Source organism: Hypanus sabinus, chromosome 8 (assembly GCF_030144855.1).
Source record: "Hypanus sabinus isolate sHypSab1 chromosome 8, sHypSab1.hap1, whole genome shotgun sequence".
In the NCBI taxonomy this organism is placed as follows: domain Eukaryota; kingdom Metazoa; phylum Chordata; class Chondrichthyes; order Myliobatiformes; family Dasyatidae; genus Hypanus; species Hypanus sabinus.
In genome coordinates, this window is record NC_082713.1 from 56,390,643 (window position 1) to 56,410,059 (window position 19,417).

At 37.7% G+C, this 19,417-nt stretch overlaps 2 protein-coding genes across 3 annotated transcripts in view; both read right to left on the reverse strand.

Moving 5' to 3' along the window:
* The window catches only part of LOC132397750 (amine oxidase [flavin-containing]-like), a 69,433-nt gene extending 66,611 nt beyond the window's left edge, over positions 1 to 2,822 (reverse strand). The window contains exon 1 of the mRNA XM_059976514.1: positions 2,774 to 2,822. Within this exon, the coding sequence (XP_059832497.1) occupies positions 2,774 to 2,822 (49 nt within the window). The remainder of the gene's footprint in view (positions 1 to 2,773) is intronic.
* A 9,023-nt stretch (positions 2,823 to 11,845) lies between these two features.
* brcc3 (BRCA1/BRCA2-containing complex, subunit 3) overlaps positions 11,846 to 19,417 on the reverse strand; it is a 29,478-nt gene continuing 21,906 nt past the window's right edge. For both annotated transcript variants that reach the window (XM_059977237.1, XM_059977236.1), the window contains exons 7-8: positions 18,112 to 18,155; positions 11,846 to 12,477 (exon numbers count right to left, since the gene is read on the reverse strand). In XM_059977237.1, the coding sequence (XP_059833220.1) occupies positions 12,326 to 12,477; positions 18,112 to 18,155 (196 nt within the window). In that variant the 3' untranslated portion in view covers positions 11,846 to 12,325. The remainder of the gene's footprint in view (positions 12,478 to 18,111; positions 18,156 to 19,417) is intronic.

Here is a 19,417-nt window from a genome sequence, read left to right on the forward strand (position 1 = left end):
ATTTCCGATACACTGTCAGTATAATAAATGTTCGTGTGATGATTTCTTCAGACAATCAAGCTGCAAATCAATAGATGTCAAGATACAGCATCAAAGCAGGAAATTACACATCTCAGCATGAATGCTATAAACAACCAGAAGTGAATGATTTTGGAGCAGCAGCTGTTGTTACTCAGCTCATATATTATAAAACTTAATTTTAAGGATGCAATATCCTGTTAATGAAACTCAGATATAAATTAAAACTGTCAAAAAGTAAGACTTATGATTTACTTCTGTATAAAGCTGGATCTGTTATCTGGTGATGTGAGGAGAAGTTAACAATATTGAAAATATTCCACGCACAGATACTTCTGTCCATTTTTAAAGGGATTACTGCTGTGTTATAGATTTCTAAACTCTTCTCAGACATTGGAGAGTAGTCCTTTGTATGTTCATACTGTCACCTTTACAGCAAAATTAATCAATCGAGCAAAATTGCCATACCTACTGAATGTTGACCTTGAGTTTACCATTACCTTCTGGTAATCCTGTTTTAACCAGCTGATGAACCAATAATTCCAAACAAATCTCCATTGTATAACCATCGTCAGCATTAACTGGTACTTATATAGCACTTAGTGAAATCTATAGCTGTAAACCATTTGCTAAAGAGAAAGATTTTTGATCAGTTTCTTTAAAAAAAGAGATTGGGAGGCCATAATTTTCAGGGGAAATTGGTCTTCAAAAAATTGGTATTATTTTTATGATAGTCATTTATTGGTGTGAGGACTAAAGAATTTCATATTTAATTCATATCTATTAACTCTACACCTCTCCTTCACCTGTGAACCTGTTGGGGTCATCCACTGTTTCTGGTGCTCCTCTGCAGTACATGGGTGAGACCCAACATAGATTGGGGGATTCCTTTGTCAGGCATCTCTGCCAAAAGAGGATTTCCTGGTGGCCAACCATTTTGATTCCACACCTCCATTCCCATTCTGACATGTCAGTCCATGGTCCTCTCTACAACCACTTTCAGGTTGGAGGAGCAACACCGCATATTGGAAGCCTCTAACCAGATGGCATGAACATCAACTTCTCTAAATTATGGTAAATTTCCCCTTCTTCAATTTCTCCACCGTCTTATCTCTTCTTCTCACTTGCTCATCACCTCTTCCTTGTAACCCTCCTTTCCTTTCTCCTCTCCTATCAGATTTCTCCCTTTCCAGACCTTTACCTTTTTCTCTGATTACCTCCTAGCTTATTTGTTTATCCCGCCTTCCCCACCCACCTGGCTTCACCTTCTAGCTTGTACTTCTTCCCTCTCCCTATCCAGTCTCGGTCTGAAACGTCATCTATTTATTCCCATTGATGCTGTCTGACCAGCTGGGTTCCTCCAGCATTTTGTGTGTGTTGCTCTGGACTTCCAGCATCTGCATAATCACTTGTATTTATCATTAACTCCATCCTCCTCTTTAAGATAATATTGCAGATAATTTTAAACTGTCTTGGTGAAAGAAATGATGACTAGAGGTACTGATGCTCAAGGGAAGCACAAACATGTCTTGTAATCTTAACTGTAAATAACAGAATACTTTGAAAAACTTAATCAATTCAACCTTCTTGAAAACATGATTTATTCATGATTCACAGCACTAATATGTGGTTAAATCTGAGAGATAGGCCAACAGTGCGAGTCCCTCAAATTTAGCTGGCTGATCTAAACTGGCTTGCCATCTGATTCACAGAAATGTCATCTTGCCCTGAATCTCCCTGATATATGCTGGACTTTCACATTAATTTTCTCTAAACCGAATCAGTTTTCAGTCAGCTTAGATTTAATTGATTTGTTGCGGTTTAAAAGTGTGCTATTAGTCCAATTTCAATGCCTCTCTCTGTGATCTAGAATGGTAACAATTTAAGCACTGTATTCTTTCTACAATTAAAGCGCTCAACAATATTTTAGAATTTATATTTTATTATTTCTTACTTCTTATTTACCTTCTTTTTTATCACTCCATTTAATGTTAATTAAATTACCAATTTCTAGCATGTACTAGTTAAGGGAAATGTTGATTGTTTCCACTACATTTTAAATCCGCGGAGGCTCTGTAAACCTCTCACACTTATAGTCACTCACGCTTTCAATAAATTACATGATTAAATAATTCTTTCAAGCTGGAGTCGGAAGTCTATTATAACACACCTTGCTGTGGCAAGATTTAGCTTATTACATTTTATATACCCTTGTTTACTTCCAGACAAAAATACATTAAAAGGCAAAACTGATTACCCTGTGGGGAGATGAAATTAGCCTGAAAGACTGCACACTCATCAATAATACATCTTGTTCACAGTTTCAAGACTAACAAGGTAAAATTATTATAACATGCTCAGATATCATAATATTTTTACAAGTGGATAGCAGTTAAATGCATCATCAAACCCCCACAGAGCCTTCATCCTAAAAAAGAACCAAATTTAAGTTCATAGAAAACAGTTTTGTTTGCTTTAACTTATTTTTGGATTATTTCAAATAGAGAATCACTTTAATAATAAATTCTATTTTATGCATAATGATATTCATTCCAATTACATACAAATAAAAGGTGACACAATTTGGACTATTTCATCCTGATTTATTTTTCTACAGCATAATTGCTGATTCAAAATAACCATTCATTAATATACACTGCCCAAAAGCAGGCTTCATTCAAATAGCTCAAACACTTATGAAAAACATGAGGGAAAAATATTAATCGGAAAAAGAGAAAAGAGTAAAGTAACTCACCAGACAAGCCCGCACCAATGATAATCACATCTTGTTTTCCACAGGACATTTTTGCAAATAATGTTTAAACCTCACAACCTAAATGTTGCTGCAGATATAAGGCTTGGTTCTTTTTTGCGGTTTTGAACAATTTCTTCTTAGTTACAGTTTGTCTGCAGTAAGATCATTTGTGTTATCTGAACGGCACCTGTTCATCCCCTGAATTGCCTGCCAGGAATCATGCCTCTTTTGTTTGCGTGTGTGATTGCTAGATAAATAATATCCTTTTCAGGAGCACAAACACTGATAACAGGCGATGTATTTAACATTTCAAATGAAGAATTAAAGCTGGGAATCTAATGCAATTAAAGACAGATAATAACATTACTTAAAAAAAGGCTAACAGCGGATACTAAGCACGAATATTAAATTAGTTCCTTCAGCGATGTTAATTAGATTGTATGATACGTTTCTTTAAAGGAATATATTCAGATCACAGTTGAGAAAATTATTGCATGTCACACCTCTCTAAATCACTGGGGTGGAAAGCATATTGCCAATTCATTTTGCACAATCAACGCCAACTGAAAGCCATTTCCACCCCTCAGACTTATTTTTTATAAGCGGTGCACTTGAAATCAATTAGAGATAAATTGATTATATTTTGGATTAACTAGAGGTAAACAGAATGTACACTGGGTGGGGGATTTCATTATCTATCACCAAGACTGACTTGGCAGCACCACACACTGAGGTAGCCAACACCTGAAAAAATTGCAGCCCAACCAGATCAGCAGAAGGTAGTAGGTGAGCCAGAATGAGGGGGATATCTATATGACCCTGTCCTCACGAAGCTACCTGTCAATTATAGCATTGGCTGAGGTGATCATGTCACAATCCTTGTGGAGACAAAGTTCTATTTTCACAGTGCAGACACACACCACTGAGTTGTGTGATACAACAAATCTGCTGAATGGGTAATCTTAGATCAGACCTGGCAGTGCAAAACTGGGCACCTATGAGGTGTTGACAATTATCAGCACCAGAAACGTAAGGCATCGTAATCTGTAGTGTACTCTTCAGTATACCATTATTATCAAGCCACAGGTTGGGAAACGAGGCACAGAAGTGCTTTCCAGGAGCAACACCAGACGCACCTAAAATGGTGAGGTGATAGCATTGTGAAATTGCAATAGAGGAGCAAATGTGAGCTAATCAACAGTCACAGCATGCTGCAGCCAGAGCCAAGCTACTTCATGGCCAATAGGTCATATCAAAGCTCTGCAGCCCTGTCACATCTAGTCATGAATTATGATGGGTAATTAAACAGTTATAGACAATAGACAATAGGTGCAGAAGTAGACCATTCGGCCCCTCGAGTCTGCACCGCCATTCTGAGATCATGGCTGATCATTCACTATCAATACCCAGTCCCTGCCTTGTGCCCATATCCCTTGATTCCCCTATCCATCAGATATCTATCTAGATCCTTCTTGAAAGCATCCAGAGAATTGGCCTCCACCGTCTTCCGAGGTAGTGCATTCCACACCTGCACAACTCCCTGGGAGAAGAAGCTCTTCCTCAACTCTGTTTTAAATAACTGACCTCTTATTCTCAATCCATGCCCTCTGGTACTGGACTCCCCCAACATCTGGAACATATTTCCTGCCTCAATCCTATCAAATCCTTTAATTATCTTAAACGTTTCAATCAGATCCCCTCTCAATCTCCTCAATTCCAGCGTGTACAAGCCCAATCTCTCCAATCTCTCTGCGTAAGACAGCCCTGCCATCCCAGGAATCAACCTAGTGAATCTACGCTGCACTTCCTCAACTGCCAGAATGTCCTTCCTTAAACCTGGAGACCAAAACTGTACACAATATTCCAGGTGTGGTCTCACCAGGGCCCTGTACAAATGCAAAAGGACATCCTTGCTCTTGTATTCAATTCCCCTTGTAACAAAGGCCAACATTCCATTTGCCCTCTTCACTGCCTGTTGCACTTGCTCATTCACCTTCATTGACTGGTGAACTAGGACTCCTAGGTCTCTTTGCATTTCTCCCTTACCTAACTCTACACCGTTCAGACAATACTCTGCCCTCTTGTTCCTGCTCCCAATACAGAGCCCTGTGGTACCCCACTAGTCACCTCCAGCCAGTCCGAGAAACACCCATTCACTGCTACCCTTTGCTTTCTATCTGCCAACCAGTTTTCTATCCATGTTGAAACCCTGCCCCCAATGCCATGAGCTCTGATTTTACTCACCAATCTCCTATGTGGCACCTTATCGAATGCCTTCTGAAAATCTAGGTATACAACATCCACTGGCTTACAAACAGATTAGTTAATAGGGGGAGGAAGCTCTAAGAGCATCTTCATCTTCCATAGTGGAGTGGGTGGGGTCTGCATCTATGCAAAAGAAAAGGACAAAGCATTTGCAACCATGCTTTCCTCCTAAGAGCCACATCACCCCAGAAATCTGCGTCCAGACAATTCAATTCTCTCCATGTGATATCATGTAATGGCTGACAGTAGTGGATACAGCTCACTGAAAGGTTTGGACTTTGGGATACCAGTAGAATACTTACTTTATGTCAATACTTGGGTCAGGGAGATGGACCAGAAGAGGGTGAAGGAAAATCAAGAGGCAACTCCAGTAGAGGTAGCTACCATTAAATTCACAGGATACAAAACCACGCACACATATTACAAATGTAAATCTAAGTAAGGATCTGGAAAAAACAATGGTTCTGGAAGTGCTGATGTTTCTAAAGTAAGATGCATTTTCCAAGACTGTAAAATGAAGAGGTCATATAATCCAGGTCTTAGATTAGAATATGAGAAATCTCACAGGATTTTGGAATTTTGATTGATGTGGGAATATTAAGACTGTTTCCATGCACATGACCAATAACTTCCAGCATTCTTTCAAAGTTTAAAATATCTTTAAGATAGCTTTGATTATAATTTAAGATATTTTGCCAAATGCCCGATCTTTTGGGGTCGGCTTTATTCTAAACTGTGAATTGTTTGTGAGTTTTAAAATAATGCATGTGGTGTAAGTTAATTTTGATTTGCCAAACCAGAGAGAAAAGATGCATGAGATAAGTGAGTGAGAGCATACATAATTGTTAAATCTGCTTTGGGATGATGTTTGAATTAATCCTTTTCTCCAGGGGAAGAGGGTGCGACGAACTGCAAGTTTCTGTTACTTAATGTGAAATAAAGTTGTAGGACCTCTTAAATTTAAGAACCAGTGCCTCTTATGTGATTGTGTGGAGGCTCTATCTCTTCATTTTTCTTATTCTTTTGAACATCTGCTTAAGTTTTTAACTGTGGAAATTAACTGTTTATTCCAACATTTTTTCAGCTATTTGTAAAATTGCATGGATTTTTGTTTTGTCTTGTCTGTGTTTGTTTTCCTTATTTATTTTGGAATTAATATTGGTATGAGAGAAAGACCTATATTCCAGGTTGAGGTCACGTCAAGTCACTTTTTATTGTCATTTTGACCATAACTGCTGGTACAGCACATAGTAAAAATGAGACGTTTTTCAAGACCATGGTGTTATGTAACACAGTACAAAAACTACACTGAATTACATAAAAAACACAGAAAAACACTACTAGACCACAGACCTATCCAGGACTGCGTAACGTGCAGGCATGACCATAAATAATAAACAAGCCAATAGGGCAGTAAGGTGTCAGTCCGGGCTCTGGGTATTGAGGAGTCTGATAGCTTGAGGGAAAAAAGCTGTTACATAGTCTGGTTGTGATTGCCTTTTCCCAGACAGAAGGAGGGAAAAGAGTTTGTATGAGGGGTGCATGGGGTCTTTCATAATGCGGTTTGCTTTGCAGATGCAACGTGTAGTGTAAATGTCCCTACTGGAAGAGAGACCCCCGATGATCTTCTCAGCTGACCTCACTATCCGCTGCAGGGTCTTGTGATCCAAGATGGTGCAATTTCCGAAACACCAGGGTTTCTATTCTGGATTTCTATTCTCACATTCCAAAGAGCAACTGGGAAAATGGTGATTAGTGCATATTCAAATTGGGAAGTTGGAATTGGTATTTTGGGAGATAGTTTGGAACAATTGAGGAACATCTTAAACATTGCTTTTCTTAGCCAAGATATTTTTCCCAGAATAGTTAAACAATATTGCATATTGACAAAGCCCTTACGTTGACCTTTAAATTTCTCTTGGAAAGCTTTATGTAATTTTAACTCCACACTTCTCTTCCTCACCTGACTTCATCAACCAATCAAACCCTTCTCACTTGTGTTCACCTATTGCTTGTCATTTCTTCCAAAACCCTCCCCTTTTATACTGGTAGTCTGCCCTTTTATTTTTCAGTTCAGTTGAAGTGTCGACCTGAAATGTTAACAGATAATTTCTCTCTACAGATACTGCCTGATCTGTCAAGTTCCTCCAACAGCTCGTTTTTTGCTTCACCTCATTCCTGTCTCCAAGAATGCACATTTATACCCTGCTTGAAGTTCAGTCAGTGTATGGTAAAATGCAAATGAGGATTTAGTTTTGATCAGAGAAGGGACCAAAGAGCAGCAATCAAGGCAATCAAAAGACACAAGTGGCTTCCAGTCTTTATGCAAGGTGTCAACCTGAAACATTGACCATTCCTTTATCTTACAAAAGCTACCTGACCCAGTGAGCATCCATTAGTTTTTCTTTTGCTTAAAATGAGTCAGTCCACTTACAATGTTATTATAGAAATCTTGAATGATTTTCTACCAGAATTCTGCTAGGTGATTAGTACAACCCTGATGGAAATTGAAAAGTGCCTGTTTAAACACATTCAGCAGAGAACAATAAGCTACTGATAAATTCTGTTGAAAATATTGACTTCTATTAAATTTCGTAGACCAGAGGTACAGTATTTCCTGGCATACATCACTGTTGGAGCTTGTAAAGGGAATTTGGTAAGCTTTGGTCAGGTTACTTAAAGAGGGAAGAGAGGTTCATTGGTTTAGGAGAAGAAGTTGGTTGAGTAAGGTGGTTGATTGAGTATTTGGGAAATGTGAATTTAGAATCAGAAAGGAATAGTTGAGAAGGGCAGAGGTTTATTCAGAATCCATAGAAGGGCCAGAAAGTTGATAGATTGGTCAGGGTAAAGGTTGGCTCCTGAAATTGTGCTGGCAATGTGAGGACAATATGCAGATTGGTGACTGTGGTTGATGGTGTGGATCATACAATGCATACATGTTCAAGGGGAGATGGAGTTTGGGGAAAAGCTGTATTAAATTCTTGTAGGGATTCAGGTTTATAGAGGTAAAGTTCGGGCAATATTACAGCAAGCATTTCAAGAACTATGAAGACCTTCTTCTGTATAAATGGTCCATACAGCACATGTACTTGCAAAAATTTTGGGTTACATATAGACAGAAACTCCAGTAATACTACTTAGCTAGGCATTGCACAGCACTGGATGCAGCTGTGTATATTGATATAACAGCTCATCAATACCTGCGAACCCAAAAGGAAAATTGAAAATTTCATGTGGTATATAAAGAATAGTACTCTAGAATTCAATCACAGAGCAATTGTTTAATGACAGTAAGTACTCTCATCTTAAGTCAGTAGGTTCAGGATTCTTGACCAAGTTGTGTAATCTAGGCTGACTCATCTTAGTGCACAAATCACTGCTATGCATGAATTGACTTTGTTTTCGTACCTTTACTAAAATGGTTCTTAACTTCAAAGGCACTTCATTGAATGACTTGAGATGATTATTTCCAAAACTAGAAAATAGCAAAAAAGACAACTGAATGGCTGCACACTCAGAATTAATTCTTCGGTAGAAAACAATGTACTATCCAATTTACCTTCCTCCCTCAACTAATAGTACCAAGAGAATTGTTTTGATCATACATTTACAGTTTCTGCAATGCCACTATGTCCTAATATGCCGGCAGATTTAACTGTATTGTATTTGTACTTTAAAACCAATTGACTGTGAAATAATCTGGAAAATAGTAAATAATAATCTTCCTCTTTTTCTCTAATTACACACAAGCTTTGTAACAATGAATTAATTAAATACATGCAAAGAGGACAAAACCATTGTACAATGTAAAGTTCATTAATTATTTTTCTACAACATGAAGTTACTTTTTATTGTCTTGATAGATTTTTGATTTTTATTTTTCAAATCTTTATTCACTTTATATCATTATAATTGATAGGACAAAGTAGAACAGTTGAAGAAAGATCATCTTGATATATCCGGATACACAAGTCATTATTATCAGTTATAGTATCATTCCTGTAGCGTCATGACTCTTATATTCCAAAATGTTAACATAGAAGATAAAATATATTCAAGAGACACATTGCACAGAATAATTGCACAATAGTGAAACATTCCTTAAATACTGTCCAGAGAGCATACAGAAAGAATAACACTAATGCCTTTTTTTAAGCTTGCTCAGTAATTCAAATTTAGGGAACACAGATGAAATCAAAGACCAGTTTTATCAAACATGAAAAAGTTGGAAAATATTTAAATATCTCAAAAATATATCTTCTGCTTCTTGTCATTATGATTACAATTAAGGTGCAATTGAGGCACAAAAATATAAATAGATGAAAGATTTCTGAATTAATAGCACACTTCATTTACTTAAGTGTTTGTTGTGTTTACAACTATAATAATTTACTACTTAAACATTTTACAATTGATCTGCTAACATTTCCACTACAGATGTAAAATCTAATTGATGTTCAGTTTTAAAATAAAATGGCTATCAAGGCTGGAAATCAAGCCAGGCTTAATGCTGTGGAAAAGTCAATTAAAAAGACATTTTGGCTTTGCTATTTTCTAGTCCTGGATTTTCTATTCACTACAAATCATTAATTTAGTATATGAGATACAATATATTTGGTGAAATGAACGAGGTGTACGCTCAAGTTTCTTAAAATTCAAATTCAGTGCTATTGCTCATAGAATGAGTTATGGACAACTTTTAAAAAGTAATAATTAAGGCAAGTAATTATCATCAAATTATATTTTGATATACCTTAAATGGATGTATTTTCAAGATTATAAACATAATAGATTGTGTAGAAGGGGACAGTTAGGTTAATTAGGTAAGTTTAGGGTTCCATGGCAGCTTAGCCGTTAGCACAAAGCTATACAGCTCAAGAGCTACAGGGCTCGGAGTTCAACTCCGACATCATTTGTAAGGAGTTCATATGTCCTTCTCGTCCTCCTACATTCCGAAGAACTGGTTCGTATAATAGAATATTGTAAATTGTCCTGTGATTAGGGAGGGTTAAATAGGTGGATTGCTGGGTGAAGTGGTTCACTGGGCTAGAAAGACCTGTTCCGCACTGCATCTCTAAATAGAAATAAATATATTTTTATATAAACATTTGGGGCGAAGGGTCTGTACTATGTTGCATTATTCTATATACAAAATACTTAAGGGATAGAAAGTGGGCTTATTCTTAATATTGTTTAGTTTTAAAAACAATGAATATTTTAAATTTAAATATCAATAACTTAACATCTATAATAAAATATGGATTTAAAGCTACAAGACTCTTTTGGTATATCTGAAGAAATTGGTATGTTCTAAGTCACAGATGTGCGGTTAGCAACCTTCAAATCAAATGGATGCAATATGAAAGCATTGTGTGAGTCGCAACTAACTTGAAAACTGCAATTAGGCATGCAGTGCTCCACAAGTCATGGTTAGGAAATGCTTGAACTATACGGAGAAATTGCTACTTAACCCTATATGGACTACATTACATTTTTAACTAGTTTGTGGATTGCACAGTTTCAAACAGTTCATTAGATGCATATCAAAAACTAATACATTGAGAACAATAAACAAAGTTGACTGAAAAAGGTAATTCAACTAATCTGTAAATGAAGAAACTGAAAGGTACACTCAAGGTTAAGCACTAGAACAGATAACAGAGTATGAACTATGATTGTCAGCTACATTCTATTAAACCACTCATTTAGCTTTATTGCAATTAAATAGGTCTACTAGTTTGCTTTAAATATCACTAGTATGAATTTCCTATCACTTCCCTACAGGTTCTATAGTTCCTTTTGAGTTTAATTGACTTTATTACTTATATCCTTCATATACATGAGTAAAAATCTTTACGTTACATCTCTGTTCAAATGTGCAATGCGCAATTATAGTAATTTATAATAAATATAATGAACAACAAGATAGTCAAGATAACACAGAAATACAGTTGTGTCAGCATGAATTAAGCAGTCTGATAGCCTGGTGGAAAAAGCTATCCCGGAGCTTGTTGGTCACGGTTTTTATGCTGCAGTACCACTTCCTGGAAGGTAGCAGTTGGAACGGTTTGTGGTTGGGGTGGCTTAGGTTCCCAGTGATTCTTTAGGCCCTTTTACACACCTTTCTTTGTAACTGTCCTGAATACTGGGCTGCCCGCACCACTCTCTGCAAAGTCTTGCGATTGAGGAAAGTACAGTTCCCATACCAGGCAGTGATGCAGCCAGTCAGGATGCTCTAAATCATGCCCCTATAGAAAGTTCTTAGAATCTGGGGGGCCATACCAAACTTCTTCAACTGTCTGAGGTGAAAGAGGCGCTAATGTGCCTTTTTCACCACACAGCCGGTATGTACAGACCATGTGAGATCCTCAGTGATGTGTATGCTGGGGAACTTAAAGCTGTTCATCCTCTCAACCCCAGATCCATTGATATCTATAAGGGTTAGCCTGTCTCCATTTCTCCCGTAGTCCACAATATCCTATTTGGCTGTTAATAATCGAGTATTACAAAAATGTTCCAAAGTAGTGAAATGAATCAATATAATGCACCTAAGTGATATGCCAACGCTCTATTGCAAATGGCAAGTATTACTGATGTTGGAAACAAAATTGTTCACACAGACTTTTGTCCTGATTATTTACCAAATTCATTCACAGGATGAAAAATAAACAGACTCATGTATTAAGATACTACTGATGTCTTATGACCTTCTGTATCTTTGGAAGATGTGCTCCACAGTATTCATATAGTTTTGAATTTTCTAATCTGTTAATTTATATACTGATATAAATCATTGCATCTAGTGGATGCCTTAAATTTCAATTTTTATTAAGCAACTGCAAATAAAAACACAAGTACGCATTTCTTTTGTTGACAATTTATCAAGTACTCAACAAATTCCCTGGTCTTGAAAAGTAACATTAATTAAACAACTTCTGTTATCACATTGTTTAATTGAACAAATAATTACTTAATATTGTCAGTAAACTAATCCAAGCAATAACTTGATATAAATAGAGCTATTAATTCCAGTGCTGGTCTCTTTAAGTGTCAATGCTTAGATCCAGCAATAACTGGAACAAATCCGCTTTTGGTGGAAAAGCCAACCAAAGCCAATATGTGCTTCCTTCCATTTGATGGACAGGCTTAATTTAAGATAATAAATTGAGTAGGACTTAAACATGACATAAAAGCTCTGCTACACAGTTTTATTGCAATCAAAGGGCATTCTTTCTCATCAGAAATTGATGAATCTGCTTTCACTTTCCTGAGCTCTGACAATGTCTTTCATTTTAGGGCTGCTAATTCCTGGAGGAGCTGTTCTTTTTCCCGCTGAAGTTCCTGGATGTGCTGTTTGTTCTGATCTAAACGATCCTCCAGCCACTGTAGCAGAGGACCACTAATGGATGACATCTGGCTGCACAGATTCTTTGTGAAAACTGAGGAAAATAAAACCACAATCAGCATATTTAAAAATAGGGAACTTAAATAAAAAAAAAACTCAAATCAAAGAACTGTTACTCCAAGAAGTGTACAATTTGGTATCTAAAGCATGAAAGTTGAATCCTAGGAGATGTATTACTCATTCAGAACAACTTGATACTGCATGTGAAAGTCTGGAATAAAGTACACCAAATACATAATCTAGTCTGACCCAATTAAAAACAGAATTATAACAGCTCAGTAATTAATTTCATATCCAGGGAAATCTACATCAGAGCCACAATGTTTATTCAAAATGATGCCTCATAATCAATCATTTTTAATCACGTTTAATCTAATATCTCTATAAGATCATTGCAGAATACAAATTGTTTCTGAGTATTAGATTTTCTTCATGTACTTTATTGATTCAAGAATGTACTAATAACCTGTCTGTTTCTGGGCGCTTAAGTTTCTGTCTCTGAAGTCTCACAGCCTTTATAACAGCTAAGAGTAGCAAAGCCGAGTAACTTGCCCAATCCCCTTAGAGGATTTGACTACAATTTTTATATTTTACACTAACATAACCCATGTAAAATTAACACGAAATTATTTATTGCATCAATTGCTTGTGTTTAGAAATCATATTTCATATACAGCAGGCTAGCTGCAAATTCAGACTTTACACCTCATCACATTCCAATTTAATCCTTCACAACAGCATCTACTTCAGTTAGTATACGGAACATCATTTACTTCTGTTTCTATCTCATCCATCTCTTTGCTTCTCTTGGCTCAACTTCTTAAACACTTCACAGCCTTCAAATATGTCAGGATAGAGATCATACATAATCCTTCCAAATAATGATTCCATCCCTTCTCCAGCTGTTAATATATGCATGTTTAGAGGGTTGGTATCCACATGGATGACATTATTTGAATTTTTGAATCTACCTAAACAAGGGATTTCCCTTTCTTCCCCTCAGAACTCACAATTGATGCCTTCCTTCAAAAATAAAGTATTTCTCCTTACGTTGAAGGGCAGACACTTCATCATTCCATAATCCATTCCTTTTAAAATTAGTAACCATTTCAGGTTACATCACTAGCTGCACTGAGATAATAAGTTAACCAATAGAAAAGAAAGTATACTCTATAACATGAACAAATATGGACTCAATATGTAATATTGAACTGGAATTTGAAATAACAGAAATTCTAGAGATTCAGCTGATCAAACAGCACTGCTGAAGAGAGAAACTGAGGTAATGCTTCAAGTTAATGACTTATTTCATTAATGTTTGAAATATTAATTCCATTTCTCTCTGCATATGCTATCGCATCTGCTAAGTACTTCAAGTATTTGCTTGCTTTAGTTAGCAAAGAACATTAGCAATTTTCACAGAATTTGCAATTTGAAATTGCTAGCATACTTCAACTATTGTCATACTAGTCCCATCATCTGTAACATGGTTCACAATACCTATGGATTGTGATGTAACCGCATAGATAGTCACATTCCATTACAGGCAAAACATAAATTTCACTAGAAATCAGACAACTTTGTCAAAGCTTCCTCCATTTAATTTTAACTCATTTATGACTGTAATATCCCAAGCTGCACCTGGACATGGTTTTGCACACTTTGCAGATACAATTCAATAACTCAATTTACTGAAGGAGTCCATAATACACTACCACCACTACGTTACACACTTAACAACTACATCCTCTGTCATGTGTCTGTATTTTGTCTATTTGTCTTTTTGATAAGAGATTCATACACTTGATTAATCACCTTCCCCACAATACCTCTCTGATCTAAGAGAAAGGGGAAAAATGTTCCTCTATGAAACTCTTGAGAGAAGTTCAAAGTAAATGTTATTATCAAAGTACACATACGTCACCACATACAACCCTGAGATTCATTTTCCTACAGGCATATTCAGCAAATCTATAGAATAGTAACTATAAGAGGATCAATGAAAGATCAGCTTGAGTGCAGAAGACAACAAATTGAGCAAATGCAATTACAAATAAATAACGAGAACATGAGATAACATAATAAGTGTCCTTAAAGTGAGATCATTAGTTATGGCAACATCTCAATGGATGGACAAATGAGTGGAGTTATGCCCTTTTGTTCAAGAGCCTGATGGTTCAAGGGTAGAAACTGTTCTTGAACCTGGCAGTGCTAGTCTTGAGGCTCTTGTACCTTCTACCTGATGGCAGCATGAAAAGAGCATGACCTGGGTGCTGAACAACTCTGATGAGATGCTGGTTTCCTACAACAGCATTTCATGTAGATGTGTTCAATGGTTGGGAGGGTTTTACTTGTGATGTACTGGGCCTACTCCACTACCTTTTGTAGGATTTTCCATTCAAAGGCATTGGTGTTTCTATACCAGGCAGTGATGCAGCCAGTCAATACACTTTCCACTACACATCTATAGAAGTTCATCAAAGTTTTAGATGTCATGCCGAATCACTACAGACTCCTAAGTAGAGGTGCTGCTGTGCTTTCTTCACAATTGCAATTATGAGTTGTGTCCAGGACAGGTGTTCTGAAATAGTAACACCCAGGAATTAACCCTCTCCACCTCTGATTCTCCAATGATGACTGGCTCAATGACCTCTGTTCCCTCTCCTGAAGTCTACAATCAGTTCCTTGGTGACATTGAGTGAGAGGTTGTTCTAATGATACCACTCAGCCAGATTTTCAGTCTCCCTCCTGTATGCTGATTCAGCACCATCTTTGATTCAGCCCACAAGTGGTATCATCAGCAAACTTAAATATGGTATGGAGCTGTGCTTAGCTACACAGTCATAAGTGTGAAGTAAGTAGAGCAGGGGGCTGAGCACACAGCCCTGTGGTGTACCTGTACTGATGGAGATCGTGGAGGAGATGTTGTTGCCAATATGAACAGACTGGGGCCGACAAGTGTGGAAATCCAGGATCCAATTACACAAGACATTATTGAGGCCAATATCTTGGAGCTTATTGATTAGTTTTGAGGGGATGATGGTATGAAATGTAGAGCTGTAATTGATAAAGAGCATTCTGAAGTATGCAACTTTGCTGTACAGATATTCCAGGGTTGAGTAAAGAGCCAATGAGATGGTATCTGCAATGGACATGTTTCTCCGGTAGGCAAATTGGAATGGATCCAAGTCACCTCTCAGGCAGTAGCCGATATGTTTCATCACCAAGCAATATGCACACTTTGAAAATAAATTCACTTTGACAGTGTCTCTCCCACTCTCTCTCTATGTACACACTTTAAATGTATAAAACTTTAGTTCTGGTCACCACACCACAGGAAGGGTGTGAAGGCTTTGGAGAGGATAGAGAAGTTTGAAATACGATAATGCCTGGATTGTAGTATATTAGCTATAAGGAAAGTTTCGACTAACTTCAGTTGTTTTCTGTAGAGTACCAGAGGTAACCTGATAAAGTTTATCAAATTAAGAAAGGCAGAGTTAAGTACTTTTCCCAGGGTGGAAATATCAAATACCAGAGGGTACAAGTTTAAAGTGAGAGGGGGGACATTTAAAGTAGAAAACAAGGTCAGATTATTTTACATAGAGAATGCTAGGTGCCTAGAATGAGCTACCAGGAGAGTCAGTAGAAACAAATATAATAGCAACATTTAAAAGGCATTTATGCAGACTAATGAATAGGCAGGATATACAGTGGCATGCAAAAGTTTGGGCACTCCTGGTCAAAATTTACGTTACTGTGAATAGCTAAAAAAGTAAAAGATGACCTGATTTCCAAAAGGCATAAAGTTAAAGATGACAGATTTCTTTAATATTTTAAGCAAGATTACTTTTTTTATTTCCATCTTTTACAGTTTCAAAATAACAAAAAAGGAAAACAGCCTGAAGCAAAGGTTTAGGCACCCTGCATGGTCAGTACTTAGTACCGTAACACCCCCTTTGGCAAGTATCACAGCTTGTAAACACTTTCTGTAGCCAGCTAAGAGTCTTTCAATTCTTGTTTGGGGGATTTTCGCCCATTCTTCCTTGCAAAGGGCTTCTAGTTCTGCGAGATTCTTGGGCTGTCTTGCATGCACTGCTCTTTTGAGGTCTGTCCATGGATTTTCAATGATGTTGAGGTCAGGGGACTGTGAGGGCCATGGCAAAACCTTCAGCTTGTGCCTCTTGAGGTAGTCCATTGTGGATTTTTAAAAATTTTTTTATTAGTTTTTCAAAACATTTTACAAATTAAAAACCCCAAGTCCCAATGAGGAACATTAAAACAGCATTGTGGATTTTGAGGTGTGTTTAGGATCATTATCCTGTTGTAGAAGCCATCCTCTTTTCATCTTCAGCTTTTTTACAGATGGTATGATGTTTGCTTTCAGAATTTGCTGATATTTAATTGAATTAATTCTTCCCTCTACCAGTGAAATAAATGTTCCCCGTGCCACTGGCTGAAACACAAGCCCAAAGCATGATCGATCCACCCCCGTGCTTAACAGTTGGAGGGGTGTTCTTTTCATGAAATCCTGCACCCTTTTTACTCCAAACATACTTTTGCTCATTGCGGCCAAAAGGTTCTATTTTAACTTCATCAGTCCACAGGACCTGTTTCCAAAATTCATCAGGAACTTGTTTAGATGTCCCTTTGCAAACTTCTGACGCTGAATTTTGTGGTGACGATGTAGGGAAGATTTTCTCCTGCTGACTCTTCCATGAAGGTCATATTTGTGCAGGTGTTGCTGCACAGTCGAACAGTGCACCACCACTCCAGAGTCTGCTAAATCTTCCTGAAGGTCTTTTGCAAACAGGGCTTTTGATTTGCCTTTCTAGCAATCCTACGAGCAGTTCTCTCGGAAAGTTTTATTGATCTTCCAGACCTCGACTTGACCTCCACCATTCCTGTTAACTGCCATTTCTTAATTACATTACAAACTGAGGAAACCGGCTACCTGAAAATGCTTTGCTATCTTCTTATAGCCTTCTTCTGCTTTGTGGGCATCATTTATTTTAATTTTCAGAGTGCTAGTCAGTTGCTTAGAGGAGCCCATTGCTGCTGATTGTTGGGACAAGGTTTGAGAGGTCAGGGTATTTATAAAGCTTTGAAATTTGCATCACCTGCCCTTTCCTAACGATGACTGTGAACAAGCCATAGCCCTAACAAACTAATTAAGATCTGAGAATTTGGTAAAAGTTATCTGAGAGCTCAAATCTCTTGGGGTGCCCAAACTTTTGCATTGTGCTCCTTTCCTTGTTTTCACTATAAAATTGTACAAAACAAAAATAATACATTAATATTGCTTAAAATGTTGAAAAGAATGTTTCATCTTTAACTTTATGACTTTTGGAGATCAGTTCATCTTCTACTCACTTAACTATTCACAGTAACAGAAATTTTCACCAGGGGTGCCCAAACTTTTGCATTCCACTGTAGGAAGATATGGACTATTTGAGGGCAGATGGTATTACATTGGCGTTATGCTTGATACAATCAATGTGGGCTGAAGGGTTTGATACTGTGCTGCACTGTTCCACTGTCTATATACTCAGCAATCACCACAATTAATGACACAATCACTAGAGTACTCTTCCATTTTACCGCTCAATGTGAAATTCTCACCCCCAACAACCCCCCTCAACCTCTGCATACACATCAAGTCATTACCTACCTGATCCATTGTGAATCTTGGTAATTGGGTCCAGATGTGTCAAACTGAAAAAAATTAATAAAATTACAGCTCTATAGAGAACTTTGTATTGAATATACTGACCACAAAACAGTGGCTTAAATTAATAAACATACAACAAAAGGCGGTCCTCATTACAAACAGCTACCAAAACACCCAAATTATGATTAATATCAATAAACTAAATGTAAACTTTGTGGCATTTGCAGCCATTTTTCTGGACAATCCTTCTCTTTTCAGCTTGGAACCATGATTTTGTAAGCATAAACCTGAAAACTTAATGTGATCTTAGAATCAGGTTTATTATCACCGGTAAACACAAAGTACACTGCAGATGCTGCAGTCATATCAACACATACAAAAGCTGGATGAACTCAGCAGGTCAGGCAGCATCCGTTGAAATGAGCAGTCAACGTTTCGGGCTGAGACCCTTCGTCAGGATGGAACCACTTCGTCGAGCACCTCTGCTCCATCCACCAAAGCAGACAGGATCTCCCAGTTGCCACCCACTTCAACTCTCCTTCACATTCCTATTCAGATATGTCCATACATGACCTCCTCTACTGCCATGATGAGGCCAAACTCAAGTTGGAGGAGCAACACCTCATATACCGTCAGGGTAGTCTCCAGCCCCTTGGTATGAACATCGAATTCTCCAACTTCCAGTAATTCCCTCCCTCTCCCTTCCCCTATCACACTTTCACTCTGTCTCCTCTTCTAGCTGCCTATCACCTCTCTCATGACTCTGGCTTCTTCTACTACCCATAGTACCCTTACATTCCTTCTTCACCTCTCCTGCCTATCCCCTCCTTGCTTCCCCTCCCCCACCCCTTGATCTTTCCTCTGATTGGTTTTTCACCTCCACCTTTCCCCTCCCCTCACCTTCTTTATAGGGCCCCTGCCCCCTCCTTCTTCAGTCCTGATGAAGGATCTCGGCCCGAAACATTCAACTGATGCTGCCCGACCTGCTGAGTTCATCCAGCTTTTGTACGTGTTTATTATCTCTGGCATGTGCTGTGAAATTTGTTAACTTAGCAGCAGCAGTTCAATGCAAAATGATAATATAGAAGGGAATGAATGAACGAATAAATAAATAAAGCAATTACGGTAAACAGAATATATAAAAAAAGAAAGTAAGGTAGTCTTCATGGGTTCAATGTCCATTTAGGAATTGTATGGCAGAGGGAAAGAGGCTGTTCCTGAATCGCTGACTGTGCACCTTCAGGCTTCTGTACTTCCTTCCTGACAGTAATAATGAGAAGAGACCCACCCCATCCACCGACCGTAC